The sequence below is a fragment of the Nannobrachium achirus genome, assembly GCF_963921795.1.
Source record: "Nannobrachium achirus genome assembly, chromosome: 12".
NCBI lineage: Eukaryota > Metazoa > Chordata > Actinopteri > Myctophiformes > Myctophidae > Nannobrachium > Nannobrachium achirus.
The window spans coordinates 11,627,702-11,643,445 of NC_137832.1; the positions used below are offsets into that span (position 1 = coordinate 11,627,702).

A 15,744-nucleotide genomic window follows, 5' to 3' on the forward strand; every position below is an offset into this window, starting at 1 on the left:
ATGTTAAAGAAATCCGATCTGACAGATCTTTAGATATCGGTCCAAAGTTCACGTAAAAAAAGTTTTGTGCACGTGACGCAAAAATTCCAGAATAAAAGCGGGTTTACGCGTTTTACAAACTGCTCAAAGTGGCGGAAAATCGAAGGGCGGAGCTTACTTAACAACGACACAGATGTCTTCCGCTCGAGTCAAAGCACGCGTGTAACAAGTTGCGTGTCTTCAAACGAAACGAGTCATGACTTCGTATAGCGCCCCCCTTTGGCCGATTGGAATAAAATCGGTTTCAGTGATACTTTGACTAACCCTCCACATCTTTGCCAAATGCCATGAACGTGTAACTTTGCATGTATGATTTAGAGGGCGAAGAATAATTTGCATAAAACCGCAATATTGATTGAATTATTAAAAAATGATATTTCACTTTAAAAGAAATCCACCGAGATAAATCTGACCGTATTGGTCCAAAGTTCATGTGAAAAAAGTTTTGTGCGCGTAACAAAAAAAACCCAGGAGGAGATAGATTTTTACTGTTTTTCATATAATTCCGAATTGTGGGAGACCTAAAGGTCAGAGGTCAAAAGTTAGAGGGTAAAAGTTGTTCGGCATGAGGAGACGCATAAGTGTATACAGGTTTCATGGCTGTATGTATAACACAGCATGAGCTATACCTGTTCAAAGTTCGCACTTTCGAAGGCTTCCTACAGCGCCACCATTTGGCCGATTGCTGTAAAAAGTAATAGCACACTTCGCCACTGTAAACTGAACACATTGATGTTTTTATTTTCATTTTCTCACTAAGTATGTAGGAGTAGAAAGGAACCGAAGTTTTTTGATACTTGATATGCCTGCCTGATAGATAAATAAATAAATAAATAATGACAATATCTAAAGTGTGCTCGCCTTATAGGCGAGCCCACAATAATGACAATATCTAAAGTGTGCTCGCCTTATAGGCGAGCCCACAATAATGACAATATCTAAAGTGTGCTCGCCTTATAGGCGAGCCCACAATGATGTTGGGACATGTAGAGGGGAGGGGGAGGTTGGGGGGGTTGCTAGGATAACGATGACAGTATGACACCTCATCAAAGAGCACACCTCTCCAAAATTGTAGTACAATTAATAATGCAATTAATCAAATCTGTCAGACACACATACACCCTACTACCAGATATCAAAAGGTGTGACTCCCAGGACCTAGATAAAACTTGTTAATATTACTTCCTGATATTCTCAAGACCAAGGGATCAAGGCCCTGCAATAAACAGTGACATTTGTATTTGTGGTTCACTTATGGATTGAGGTGAAATAAATGTTGGCTCTGTGTTATTTAGATAGCTTGAAAATCCAGTTTGAGCTGTTTGAGCTGGATTTCCAAACAACACCGATTACGTTTCTCTCTCTCTCTCTCTCTCTCTCTCTCTCTCTCTCTCTCTCTCTCTCTTCTCTTCTCTCTCTCTCTCTCTCTCTCTCTCTCTCTCTCTCTCTGTCTCTCACTCTCTCTCTGTCTCTCTCTCACTGCACCTATAGTCCCTCCTCCTCTTCATGTGTGTTCTCTCCGACTCTCCCAGAGAGTATACCCAGCCTTACTTATCTCAGAGAGAGAGAGAGAGGGACAGAATTCAGGAAACGGGAAGTAGTGAGAGAGAAACTCCTGACAAGTGTAAGTAGAAAGCAAATATTTCAAATGCCATTTAAAACCACAAAGTAAGAGATGCATGTGAATTCATTACAATGATTAATGCTCAGATTAGCCAACTCTAACACTAGTACAGTGGCAACTACAGTATGTATACAGTATAACAGCTGTCCAAGATGTAACCTAATATGCGTCCATTTTGAGGATCAAATAACAAATAAATTTGTGAAGGCGGTCGTATAATGTTGTATATTTCGTTTGCACAGAGTTCTGTGTGTGTGCTGCAGTCTCTTGTATTTGTGCGTGTGTGAGAGCACTGGGGGATCTCCTGTCTCCTCCGTGGCTGTCTTTGAGTGGTCTGGCCGGGGCCTGACCATGTGTGTTTAATGTGTAATAAAACACAACGTTATAGGCTATCATTAGAAGATGAAGCAAATTGGCTTCAGGTTTCATGTGATGAAAGTAAGCCTATATCATGCAGATTTTTTAAAATTCCTGTAGTTTATAAAAAAAACTGATCTAATCCTATATTGAAGGACCTCAACACAGGGACAAACACAATTTAACTTTGACTTTGAGAAACATGGGGATTGCCCAGATTCTTTTCTAATGATGTTGGGACATAAGAAATAAATGTTGGCTCTGTGTTGTTTAGATAACTTGAAATCCAGTTTGAGCTGGATTTCCAAACAACACCGATTACGTAACATTTAGGCAGCAAGGCAGGAAGTGACTCTCTCTCCCTATCCCTCTCTCGCTCTCACTCTCTGGGTGAATTCCAATGTCCTCCCTAAAGCCCCGTACACATTGAGCCGATCCCGGGGCCGAGGATCCCCGATCAGATTTCGGGAGGACCCCCCGGGAAAATCGTTTGGTCGGCCCCGGAATCGGTCTTGGGCTTGAACAGTACCCCGACACGATCGGATTATGTTAATTAGCTTTTTTATGACCTCGGGACTCGTCGGGAGCACTCACGATAATATCAAAAAAGCTTGATATTGTCGGGTCATCGGGTAGGAATCCTTTACAGTTATTGTCGTCTGAATGAGCTCACGGGATTGCTTCAAATTATATGAAGCCAGATCCTCCTCCCTTTTTTTTATGCTGCGCAGAGTGTAGGCTATTTTCTGTCACCTCACAATAGAATAGCCTACACTTTTATTATTATTATTAGCCTACTTACTTTTTACTTTAGCCTACTTTCTCCCTAAAATGTTGTAATCACTTGTTCAAAAACGTTATAGCCTAGGCCTATAGCTTCTTCTTTTTCCCTTTTTTCTTCTGCGCAGTCATTTGGCGACAAGGCATGCAGTGTAGAGGACACGTGGGGATATATAATATCTTTATTATATTTATATAAGATAGGCTAATAATATATTTGGCTTGGAGTTGTCAAATCATCTTTTACGGCGTCACAACGGCAAGGTTTGGCCACATTATTCATATAATGTCATATGTCAGAGACATTCCATTCCCTTTTCTTTTTTTTTTTACTTTTACGCGCGGGCCCCACATCATTGCGCCTTTTACGGCGTCAAAACGGCAAGGTTTGGTTTGACAGTTGAGTTCGCCTTGGCAGTAGGCTATTATTCCATATGGTCCATATGTTTCTTCCCTTTTTAATTAATTTTATTATGTTATAACGATGTAGCCTACGGCTGAAATAAACGGTGCGGTGCGTCCTACGCACCATGTATGGACATTGGGATGGACATCTCCATCTTCAAATTCATATACTGCAGCTTTGCATTGTGGATTTAAGTTAATGGATAGTTTTATGAAACGCACGGCAATGTAGGCCTACTCACGTTGGCTGGTAGGTGGTAATTCCATGTCGTCTCTCCACTGAAGTAGCCTGTATCCAATCCAACATGTCCCGTTCGCAAAGTGAACCCTTTCATCATTATCCATCTTTGTTCAATGGTCCAAAACAGAGCGCGCGCGTGTGTGTGTGTGTGTGTGTGTGTGTGTGTGTGTGTGTGTGTGTGTGTGTGTGTGTGTGTGGAAAGGGAGAGGACGCGTTGTTCGCTTCACGCTGTTGGTTACAACAATATAGCCTATTCATTATTTATTTATTTTGGTCGGCAAAGCCCATGTTCAAGTTCAAACTCTCTCACGCAACATGTCGCTTTGATGTCATGCAGAATGTAGCCTAATGGGCAATTTCCTATTGATCAGATACACACCTGAAAGTCGGCTATTCACGCTGATTAACAGTTAATTTGAGCAGTGATGGTAAAAGTAGGCCTAATCAGTGAGAATGCTTTCAGGTGAGCCTTTCTCCGCGCTCAAAGGCCAAGTAAAAAAAAAAGAGAGAGAGATTAAATTTGAACTCTGTCGGTCTGACTGTCCCACCGCCTCATCCAAGCCTTCAACCAACTGTCCAAAAAGGAAAATGGACATGTAGGATTCATTTAGTTCCATTACACTGTCAGGGTATTGCATATCACCTAAAACCGGATTAATTCTTCAAAATGTGGACTACATCACATCACAGATGCAGCACTCAAGGTAATTAAATGTCAAACCAAACCAAAAGCCAAATATATTATTAGCCTATCTTATATAAATATAACAATATTATATATCCCCACGTGTGGGGAAAGGCTTTTTTGATATATAGAATAGGGTGGTAGAATAGGGTGGTTGGGCCCATTAAATATATAGGCCTATAAAAAAAAACTCTTAATAGGCTGCGCAAAAAAAGAAAAGGAAAGGGGCAAATACACGTTATAGCCTACACAGTAGGCTGGTAACGTGTCCGTTGGCTTCACGCTGGTCGCAACGACTTCACTTTTAGCATTTCTTGGTTATAGACCTATTCATTCTTTATTTTTTATTCTATTGGTCGCCAATGTGCGAGCCCATGGCACCATCCGCGACCCCACGTTGGGTCGGGACACATAGTTTGAGAACCGCTGCCACTTTCTCAAACCGTGGAGGCTGGAGCCTTGTTTCTTTATTCAATCAACTGCCAGAAAAAATAAAATAAAACTTTTTCCCCACTCATCTCTGGCCCGAGATCGCTAGGGGTGGTCATCCAGGATATCTGGCTCAATTGAAAGGGTATCAGATATTTCACTTGGCACAGCGGGATATACCGGGCCCGATTTCAAGACAGAGGATCGCTGTCGTTTGAAATGAACACCGATAAACCCCCGGGGACGAGATCTGATCTGATGCAATATCGCATTTCGTCTGGGAGGCCCTTAAGCCCTGTTGACTCACTGACTTAAAGGCCCAGTTCACCTCTGGGACAACCAGATCTTAGTTTATTGTTGTTTGGGACACGATCAACACTTTTTTGTGTTCAATCTGTGTTTTGAGATATTTTAGTATTTCAACATGACTAGTGATGCATTTTGCATGATGCATCATGCTGCATCATAGGCTATGATGCAAAATGCATCATCATTCATGCTGAAATACTAAAAGATCTCAAAAACTTGAACACGCACGTTGACTTTGGCTCAGTGGGTCAGCAAGTCAACGGATTGGAATTGGGCCTCTCTCTCTCTCTCTCTCTCTCTCTCTCTCTCTCTCTCTCTCTGCACCTATAGTCCCTCCTTCTCTTCATTTGTGTTCTCTCCCAGAGAGTATACCCAGCTTTACTTATCTCAGAGAGAGAGGGGGACAGAAGGAAACAGGAAGTAGAGAGAGAGAGAGAGAGAGAGAGAGAGAGAGAGAGAGAGAGAGAGAGAGAGGGAAAAAAATAATTTTGTTTTGTTTTGAAAACTCCTGACAAGTGTAAGTAGAAAGCAAATATATTTCAAATGCCATTTCAAATCACAAAGTAAGAGATTCATGCAAATTCATTACAATGATTATTGCTCAGATTAGTCAACTCTAACACTAGTGCAGTGGCAACTACAGTATATGTACAGTATATATAACAGCTGCTCAAGATGTAACCTAACATGCATCCATTTTGAGGATCAAATAACAAATAAATGTGTGCAGGCGGTGGAATGTCATATATTTCGTATTTGGGTTATTTGCAGAACAGCTGTGCACGTCAGTAATGGGGCGAATTAATATCCAGGTATTCCATTCATGACGATTTGACTGGTGTCATTCATGTAGGCTGCTAATGGATGCATCCCCCCATTCCGACACTAACCCTATCCCTAACCCTAAGCCTAACTTCTATGGAAGTGCTGCCACTCAGACAATTAGAAGTCAATGTCTGAATGGCAGGATGTCGGAATGGAGAGCGGCCACCGCTGCTAACATCCTTGTCAAAGATTGCGCTGTTACAGAATAAATGGTAATCTCACAGTGCTAGACTATTGTTTCCACAGTGTACCAAACTTCCGTGTGTGTGTGTGTGTGTGTGTGTGTGTGTGTGTGTGTGTGTGTGTGTGTGTGTGTGTGTGTGCGCGTGCGTGCGTGCGTGCGTGCGTGCGTGCGTGCGTGCGTGCGTGCGCGTGCGTGTGCGTGCGTGCATTTAGTCTATTGGCTTTCCTAACGTTGTTTGGTTGTATTCCGGTTGTTCAGGTCGTAAATTGGGTAACTCCTATTTACCTGAAGGTAGGGTAGAACTAGGTTTTCAGGTTCTTTATACAACTTTGTAATGCTACTAATGTTTGCGCCTTTCGGGCAACCCTGGTCTAGGGCTTGAATATCAAAAACAAATGTATTTAGTCTGTTTTCAACTTTCTTTTTTAGGGAGAAGATGACCACTCAATGCGCAGAAATGGCTTCATATTCAGGTTAATCAGTCAATTGATATTATGTATTATATCGTTTTGAATATTTTAACATTTGAGATAATTCAGGACTATTCCTCTTTTATTTGCAGGCCCCACTGAAAACCTCTCCGAGCTGAGAATTATACTTCTAGGATATAAGATGTCAGGGAAGAGCTCATCCGGAAACACCATCCTGGGTTCAGAGGAGTTTAAGCTAGAGAGAACAGCGCAGTGTGAGAAGAGACAGGGGGACGTAGCAGGGAGACAGGTCATTGTGATCAACACTCCGGGATGGTGGATTCATGACTCTCTAAAAGGAACGTCTGAGCTGACCAAACTGGAGATAGTTCATAGTGCATCTCTGTGTCCTCAAGGACCACATGCTCTCCTCCTGGTTTTAAGAGCTGATTCCTCTGATTATAAATCAATAGAGGAACACATGCAGCTTTTTGGTGAGACAGTGTGGAGTCACACTATCATACTGTTCACTTTTGGAGATGCTATAGGTGATAGATCCATTGAGCAGTACATTGAGAGTGGAGGAGAGGCCCTTCAGAGGCTTGTAGAGAAATGTGGGCACAGGTATCATGTCTTCAACAATAGGAACAGGGGTGATGACACTCAGGTCACAGAGCTGATTGAAAAGATAGAGATTGTGGCAGGAGGTACAGGGGGCTGTTTTGAGATAGACAGAAGAGTGTTAGAGGAGACTGAGAAGAAAAGGAGAACACTGGATGAAAGCGCACCACCACTGCAGACGATGGTGACGTATACAGGTACAAGCAGCAAATGTTGGGATTTTAATTGCTAAATATAAGATTTTTTTTAAGATAATACATTGTTATGTAACATAATCCTGACCTGAGCACAGAGTTTCAAATAATAATCAATTAATTGAACTAAGCTATTGTATCAGACAGAGTATCTCTATAAATGGAGTCGTTTGGGCCATACATCAATAAAAGAAACGGCTAATCAGACAACGTCACACTGATAAGTAGCAGTATGTGCACAGTTAATAGCGTCCAATTTACTGTTCAGGCTGGGTTTAGATCCCGCCTACCGTATCCGATCATTTCACTCACACATCCGCTTTAAACCGGATATGCAAAATACAAAACAAATTGGACAGTCCAAAAGACATCCCATAACCATTTTCATAATCTAACGCGGCCAGCATAGCATTCTGACTAAACACTATGTCATACATGTGTTAAGTATGTACTTTTGCGTTCTTTTGTTAAATAAACCCATACAGTATGTGCCAGTCTGTGATCCTGTCCGCAGAAAAACAATATGGCTGCTTCTGCAAAAGTGAGCTAGCCATTTGATTGGCTGGCAGAGTGAGGAACAGCGCCACAGATTTACCAGAGACTACGTGGCTACGGGTGCGATTGTGCAAGTACAGTAACAGCAGGGGAAGCACGAACATAAGCAAAAATCTGAGCTATCCGTGTGCAAAAGTTCGGCGTGTGCTGTGAGACCCCAGACATGCTTACTCGGTTACTCATTACTCCAGGGCTCCACTGGCGGCGTCGCGTTGCTCTGCGTCGTGGCGGCTTCATTGACGCCGTCACGTTGACGTCCGACCGGCTCCACCGCAGCGCAGCGGCTGTGACTGTGAGGTATTCATTCTATGTCCAATTTAGCCCATTTCCAAAACAACAAATCACTTTCAAACAGGAATAAAACTATTTGTGACCTGAATGTGAACGTATAGAGCACACTATGTTCATAGCAGAGAGCAGCAATGCACCACTGACCACTTTGTTTTGTCATGATTATAGCCTGTTGTGTTTACATAATTTTATCAAAGAAGACCACTGTAATTATTACATTAAAAAAATATGCTATTTTTGGGACATCTAGTCACCCTTGTGAATGACGTGAATGGATAGCCAACAGCAGAAAAGCACGTATATAGCCTACATTTAAATAGGTCTATACAATGCATTTAATCAGAATATTTATACATGACTGGACATTGTGGACGCCGTCAAAAAATTGAACCGGGCGATTTTCGAGTTTGGACGCCGTCACCGGAGCGTCCGACGTTGACGTCGCCGTCGGCAGTGGAGCTCACTTCATTGATTAAAATGGGAGTGTTCCCAGCGTTGCCGTTGACGCGACGCTCGACGCGCCTGGTGGAGCCAGGGGGTGATGTGAAGTCCTATGACGTCTAACATCATACATGTATGTAGAACCAGCCGTGTTCTGTGAGACCGCAGACATTCGTCTGTGCGTGTCATTATCTGTCTCTCAGTCCTTGACCCCTTTCATGGGCATAAAAGGGATTCAATTAGTGTGGTTGCCCTAACAGGGCATCATCTGGGAATCAGATGTAGATGTCAGATCCATATGGAGATCTAGGTGATGATCCAGTCGTCTCTATGGATATCCAGGGTTTGATCTTTGATGACGTGATGTCACTTGATGTCACAATGTCAACTAAATTGAGGCGTTACAGAAGGTAGTAAGGAAGGAAGGAAGTACGGACAAGATGCTGGTTCTCATAGTTAACTGCAACCTACGGTCGCAATGAACAATGATCAACAATGATGATCTTTTCTTACTGTAGATTACTGGAGTCCATCAGTTCCATCACTGCCACTCAAGAAGTCACGAAGTAAAGACATTCCACCAAACAGTAAGTATTCATCTGCTTGTGTTTTATTGAACACAATGCCAACATGCTGACAACAACAACTACATGATATGTTCAAATCGACATATGATAGTACTTGACTCGGAATGTACAACACACGCACACACACACACACACACACACACACACACACACACACACACACACACACACACACACACACACACACACACACACACACACACACACACTCCCTAGCCTTGTTCCCAGCCTGCACACTCCCGGACTGCCAATTCAGAAACTCTGCTCCACATTTTTCACATGGGGCTGTAACAGCGCCAGGAACAAAGAAAGTAGCTTGCACTCATTTTTGGTCGCTCCAGAATTTACTACAAAATAGATAGACCGGTTAGGTCTTCTTCCGTTTTAGTGCCACCATTTTGCAGAGTTTTGTAAAACACATTATTTGATATATTACTCCATCAGATTATGTCCAAAAAATCACCCAAATTGATACACAGTATCTCTATTTCAAGACGGATCTGTCCGATATTTCATATTCCATTCTAATTGGCGAACATTGGCTTCCGAAGTTTGCAGGATATTTAAATTTTGAACGAAATGCCTGAAATCAGAAATGCAGCGTGCGATTTCCGTGGAACTTTGCGTGGCCTACATCTGGCCTAGATATCTCGGCCCAAACGTCTCAAAGTTTTGTACGCCCAAGCTTTGCAGGACGTGCTGTGATTGGCTAGCGGGACGCTTAATGAAATTTACTTCACCGTCACTTCACACTAGGTGTGATAACCAGAATGGGTTCCCAGATTGTTAACATATAGACATTCCCTAGCCCAAGCCCTATACTGTATATGCTGGCATTCAGCGCAGATGGTGGCGTTATTGTTTAATTACCGTCTAATACCTGGAAATAAGACATGCAAAATGATTGCATGCTCCAGCTGTCCAGAATATGTGTTCACTTGCAACCATTTGCTGCGATCTGGTATTGAAGAGGCAGTCAGTGTTTCTGAGTATTAACAACAAATAATACTTTTGTATATTGGTTGCAGGCCTAAGATAATTTAAAATAAATGTTTTTACTGATGTGTTCACTTTGTTCTTATAATGTGTTTTAACAACATATTAATTTATTTCATTTTCATATTGTTTTGTTTATACAAGATAACACAATGAAAAATCAATCATCAACCTTGTCAAAACACATTGTATGATATGTCATCTCATTTCCATCTTATTTCAGTGAGTGAAGCTGACTTGCAACAGAGATGGTCTTCGAGATATTCCCTCTCAGGAGCCACTGATTCTGATTATGGTTCCCAGACATCCATATACACTCCTTCTCCTTATAGCTCCCAGTCATCCATATACTCTCCTTATGGCTCTACGAGTTCCTTGACAATGCCCTGGAAGTTGATAAACCTTCATAGCAGTTACATAAGAACTAACTTAGACAAACCCATAAGTCATAGTGCGTCATACGGTGGGGGAGGCTCTAGGCCCAGTCCACAAACAGAATTGGGAAGTAAAAGTGCGGGAGATGGTGGGGGAAGCTCTAGGCCCACTCCACAAACAGAATTGGGAAGTAAAAGTGCGGGAGACGGTGGGGGAAGCTCTAGGCCCACTCCACAAACAGAATTGGGAAGTAAAAGTGCGGGAGACGGTGGGGGGAGCTCTAGGCCCACTCCACACCACTCATACAGTCTTCGAAGCCCCATGCTCACTACACAAATCAGAATTACAAGTATGTCAGTGAATCCTGCCCTACGAAGGCCGTATAGGTACTAGGTAGAGGCCTCGTATAAGCCCTTTGGGCTTCTTGCCTCCTCCTAGCACTTTAATTATTTTCTATTTCTGTGGAATATATTTTGTATTGTTTTTAAAATGTGCTGAATAAAATCAAATCAAATCAAAGTGCAGTAACTACAAACATATATTTCACCAGGGTTTAAAAGTGTTACAGCTGATCAGCCAAATGAGATATAGACATATAAGTGATATTACACTGATTGTATATATGTTCTTGAGCTAATTGTTCATCCCCCAATATCATGAAGGCTAATTTGACCTTTGGGCGACACGAATAAGTCGGTGTGTCCGAAAAACTTAGTTACTGCACTCTGCCTTTGTAGGGCAGAGTTGTCGAGGCTTTAGGCCCACTCCACAAACAGAACTCAGAGGTCAAAGTGCGTCATACGGTGGGGGAGGCTTTAGGCCCACTCCACAAACAGAACTTTGAAGTCAAAGTCAAAGTGCGTCATACGGTGGGGGAAGCTTTAGGCCCACTCCACAAACAGAACTCTGAAATCAAAGTCAAAGTGTGCCATACAGGGTGGCATGGTGGCACAGTCGGTAGCGCTGTCGCCTCACAGCTAGAAGGTCCTGCGTTCGATTCCCGCTGGGGGCGTGTTCTCTCCTTCGTGTCATCAATGCCCACACCCTAGGTGGGGTTGGCAAAAGGGCCTTTCTGTGTGGAGTTTTCATTCCTCTGTCTCCTAGGGTAGATACCCTCACAAAAACATGCAGTAATCCTGGTCTCAATATAATGCCCCCCCCCCCCCCCCCCCCCGGCCTCTTCCCAGGGGAAAGGAACTGGTTGGAATAACGTGTTCCTTCCACACGCTAAGTCAAAGTGAATCATACAGTGGGCCGATACGATCTAGGAATGAATCTTGAAGTGCAAGGTTCTAATCTGTCACACTCTGAGCAAATGAGGCCCACTCACTCCATGTATACTTGTACTGTAAGGTATTTTAACCACTACTACTACTACTACAAGAATCTATTCTTTGGCTGTTTGAAAATAGCAGATCTAGGGTACTTATATTTTGCTGCCAATACCTTTATACTTTTACTCAAGTCAAACTATGTACAGGATTTTTGTGTTCTATGTATTGTTACTTTTACTTAATAAAAAAAAATCTGAATACTTCATCCACCAGTGTTCATAAATAATTAAATAAATGAATATTGGGACTCATTCACTAAGCTCGCTACGTCCATATTTTGTACTTCGAATTCATGTTAAGAGTCTGATTCACCAGTAAGACACCTAAGGGTGAAAATGGCCATCTGTCTTGGCCATATATGGATTCTGTTAGTGTGGTTCTCCTAACAGGGCATCATCTGGGATACAATCCCATGTATGCCCATATATGTTGATAAATAAGAAATTCAGACTAAATACAAATAAAAGAAAGATAGAACCTTTACTAAAATATAAAAGAACATGGAATCCAGAGATGATGAGGTAGTATGTTTCCATCAGCTTTATTCAGGCAGGCAACAGCATAGTCCAGGAATGGCAAGTATAGAGTCAGAGCACGCAGGCCTGACCTCACCTCAGCGGTGGAACCGCAGAATATTGTCTCTTCATGTCAATATACAGAAAGTTATATAGGCCTACAGTACCCTACAGTACATGTGACAGTTGTGACACCTTGACAGACAACAGCTACCCATGCCACAACACAATAAACATTGATCAATCAAAGCATCAAAGGACAGGAAGAATCAACAGGTCTGACCCAATCAGTGACAGCTAGCCTAACAGCTGTGCAATTACCTTGATATTAAACTAAATATTACATTTTTAAACAAGACATCCTATTTATCAGAGATCCCTAACAGAATCCCTTTTATGCCCATATTAGACTAGGCTGAATTTCTCAATTTTCTAACCCTGTTCTAAGGGTATTAAAATTTGCTGTATATAATGCTCAAAAATGTTCCTAAATGGCTCAAAACTGAGAAATCCAACATGGCCACCACTGCAAGGCTGACATCTATTTAACCCTTAAGTTCTGTTCAGATTCACTACACCTTCGTTCTGTTCGGGTCATTTTGACCCGGGGGATATTTGGTTTAAAAAAAACAACACTAATATAAATTTTAACTTAACAAATCATCATGATACATTGACTTTGACTCAATACCAAACAATTCATATAATATATATGGTAAATGTTTGCATTTCTGCTTTGCTATATCACATTAAACACTGAAAGAGCTAGGCGTTTTTTACTGATTTAGCTAAAATTCATGTAAAAAAAACTACTTTATTTAATACTGGGCAATATTGCTCATGCTTATAGGAAAAAATTAAAATCAGAATGGGGTTCGGAAGGAGGGTGTTAGACGTGGGGGTGACTGTGTGTCTGTGTTTTGGATTAATACTGTGTATATCTGTGCTTCCGGGTCAAAATGACCCGAACAGCACTTAAGGTTCAAAAAATATGAGGGGGGTGTAGCATGGGTGTAGTGCAAAAATATTTTTTTTACATGTTCATCTCAGAAGAATCTTTAAGGCCAGTGAGTTTCAGGTGGAAATAACATAAACTTCTACCTTTTTTTTCCAAATTAAAATGTAAACCGGGTCAAAATGACCCGAACAGAACTTAAGGGTTAAGTGCAAATCTTTTTGACTAAACAAGGTAGAAACTTGAACTAAATGTGTTTTTCTAGGTTAGCCTACATGGGGAATTTGAAATTCTATCCTGATTTTAGATCAGACGTGAATAATTGGCTTGAAACTCATACATGTATAGCAGAAAAGGTTTGTTATTGATGCATAATTCGTCAAACAGAAACAAAAGCAGGATGAACCATGGTTTTATTCATCAAAACTATTTTGATTTAGATTTTTCTATCAAGTCATATATGCAAATTATATATAGTCCTTAACTCATACAGGGCCAGATTTCCAAAATATGAATATGAATGTGCGCTTATAACGCCAGGAAATAGCTATTTTGTATCCCCCAGACCACCTTAACCAGACCACCTTAACGAATGCACGTCCAGCATACCATACCACCAGATGACCACTAGAGACCACCATACACCATACACTGACATGGTCCCATGTTAAGCCTGTTTAAATCCACATAACAGGATGAGACGCTGACTTGGTCCTCATTGACTTAACATGGACGGGCCGCCGGTCACCATTTCAGCTCAATACTGTTCAATTCGTGCTTGATCGTCTCAAACCACCATTGGTATGGGCATCGGGACGTATATAGATGCCACACAGAAAGTTTCAGAATCAAAATCCGACCTAGTGAAGCTACGTGAGGGTCGGATGGTTGCATTGAGGCTAACGGCTAGCAGAGGCCTGTTGTCAACAGGAAGCCCTGGTTTAAAGGTGACGTCATAATCGTATCCTTTTTTTTCACGGTTTACGTGTGGACATTAGCTGAGGTAAGCTAACCATTTCGCTCCGTCTATAAACACATATTAAAAGCTTAAACAATGCTTTTATATAAAAGTCGCTCCGAGTCGCTCGGCACCAAACGCCATAGTGAACTAGTCGCTCGTAAAGTCGCCCGGCGCTAACTGAGTTAATATGAAAGTACATTAATTAAGTACATTAATTTAGCCTATTTGCAGTCATCAATATTTCGAGCAGATGTCATAGGTATCTTGCAGATGCATCCAATTCCACTTTTCCTGAATAGAATAGAATGGATTATAATATAATATAATATAATATAATATAATATAATATAATAGTATATTTTACCATATCAATAAAAGTAAATGTACATGGGAATACTTCTTAGTTCTTACTGTAATCCTTACTGTGGCAGCTTATTCAGTCTTCCTCAGTGTTCCGGCAAGTGTTGAGTTTTTTTGCAGTTGCAATACATACATGCCATATGACTCTTTCTGGATAGAATAGAAGAGAAGAGAAGGGGATACAACGTTTATAGCCAGCACAAGTACATCAGGGTAGTGTTCATCAATCTGTCAACACATTTTTGGACACTGCTCCTACAGATTTTGGCCTAAAATCACGCAATGCGGTACATAGTATCTCTAAAGTGACGTCATCAACATGGATCTGTCCCATTTCCCATATTCCCTCTTGATTGGCTATGATTGACCTGACGGTCGCTTATCTCCCGATTAGGGAGTCTTACTGGTATTAGGAAAAATATATCCAAAAGTGATGCGCGGGTCAGGTTTTTTTCATAACCCGCACGGCCCACAGCCCGCACGGAACGTAACCCGCCCGCTTCGCAGAACAATATACAAATCAACGAATCCGCCCGCCCCGCAACCCGCATTTAAAAAAAGATGTTTAATCATCTCCACAATAGCTCATCTTTATATACGGCACTTTTAAGTACCCAAAGTCGGTTTACAGAAACGTTTACAGTAGCACAATATTGTCATGGGCTAAATAAAGAAACGTGTTGTTCAAATTGGGGTTTAGCCTAAAAGACATTCATTCAAAGACGTTCTCTCTAAATCGCCGGGGCATCGTCGGGGTAAGAATGGCGGTTTTATGTCAATCATATTTATACAGCGCCTCGCACTTTAAACAGACAGCTAAAGACGGACAATATTAAATCCTGTTGGTTATTGATTAATCACCAGATTGGAGACATGGGAGCGACTCGAGGTGAGCGTGGTTGGTTCATTCAGTCAAAAAATCTGTCTTACTTGCGAAAGTTGTTTCAAATCGTATCCGTTAACTGGCTGGTTATATAACTTAACCGACACAAAGTATTTTTAAACGGACTTGAGTGGATGACAGAGACATATAAGTGCATCTTCTCTGCTGTGCTCACGTTGTGTCAAATGTTGGCAAAATGTGGTTCGCGACCCCAACAGGAGCGGAATTGGGACGGTCCTCGCACCAAGGAGCGGAGGAGACACCTCGCTCTCTGGCGCATTTTAAAACTTGCTTGCTCGTGCTCGTATTCAAAACGTTGTATGATTATTCTTATTTATTTTTTGCACATGAGAGTGGTGATAACCCGCCCGCCCGCCAATTGAGTCTG

At 41.7% G+C, this 15,744-nt stretch overlaps 1 protein-coding gene across 1 annotated transcript; it reads left to right on the forward strand.

Moving 5' to 3' along the window:
- The first annotated feature begins 1,585 nt into the window (after positions 1-1,585).
- LOC308295953 (GTPase IMAP family member 7-like) lies at positions 1,586-11,887 on the forward strand. Its single transcript, XM_080739032.1, has 5 exons — positions 1,586-1,663; positions 6,308-6,351; positions 6,441-7,106; positions 8,909-8,977; positions 10,197-11,887. Exons 2-5 carry the CDS (start codon positions 6,315-6,317, stop codon positions 10,739-10,741), a joined length of 1,317 nt encoding a protein of 438 aa, XP_080595158.1. The 5' UTR covers positions 1,586-1,663; positions 6,308-6,314; the 3' UTR covers positions 10,742-11,887.
- Positions 11,888-15,744: the final 3,857 nt, after the last annotated feature.

Bases quoted from the DNA above. Each gene is read 5' to 3' on its own strand.
- LOC308295953 (XM_080739032.1), top strand. From the start codon at position 6,315: ATGACCACTCAATGCGCAGAAATGGCTTCATATTCAG. The intron at 7,107-8,908 runs GTACAAGCAGCA...TTCTTACTGTAG, and splicing joins GACGATGGTGACGTATACAG to ATTACTGGAGTCCATCAGTT. The intron at 8,978-10,196 runs GTAAGTATTCAT...ATCTTATTTCAG, and splicing joins TAAAGACATTCCACCAAACA to TGAGTGAAGCTGACTTGCAA.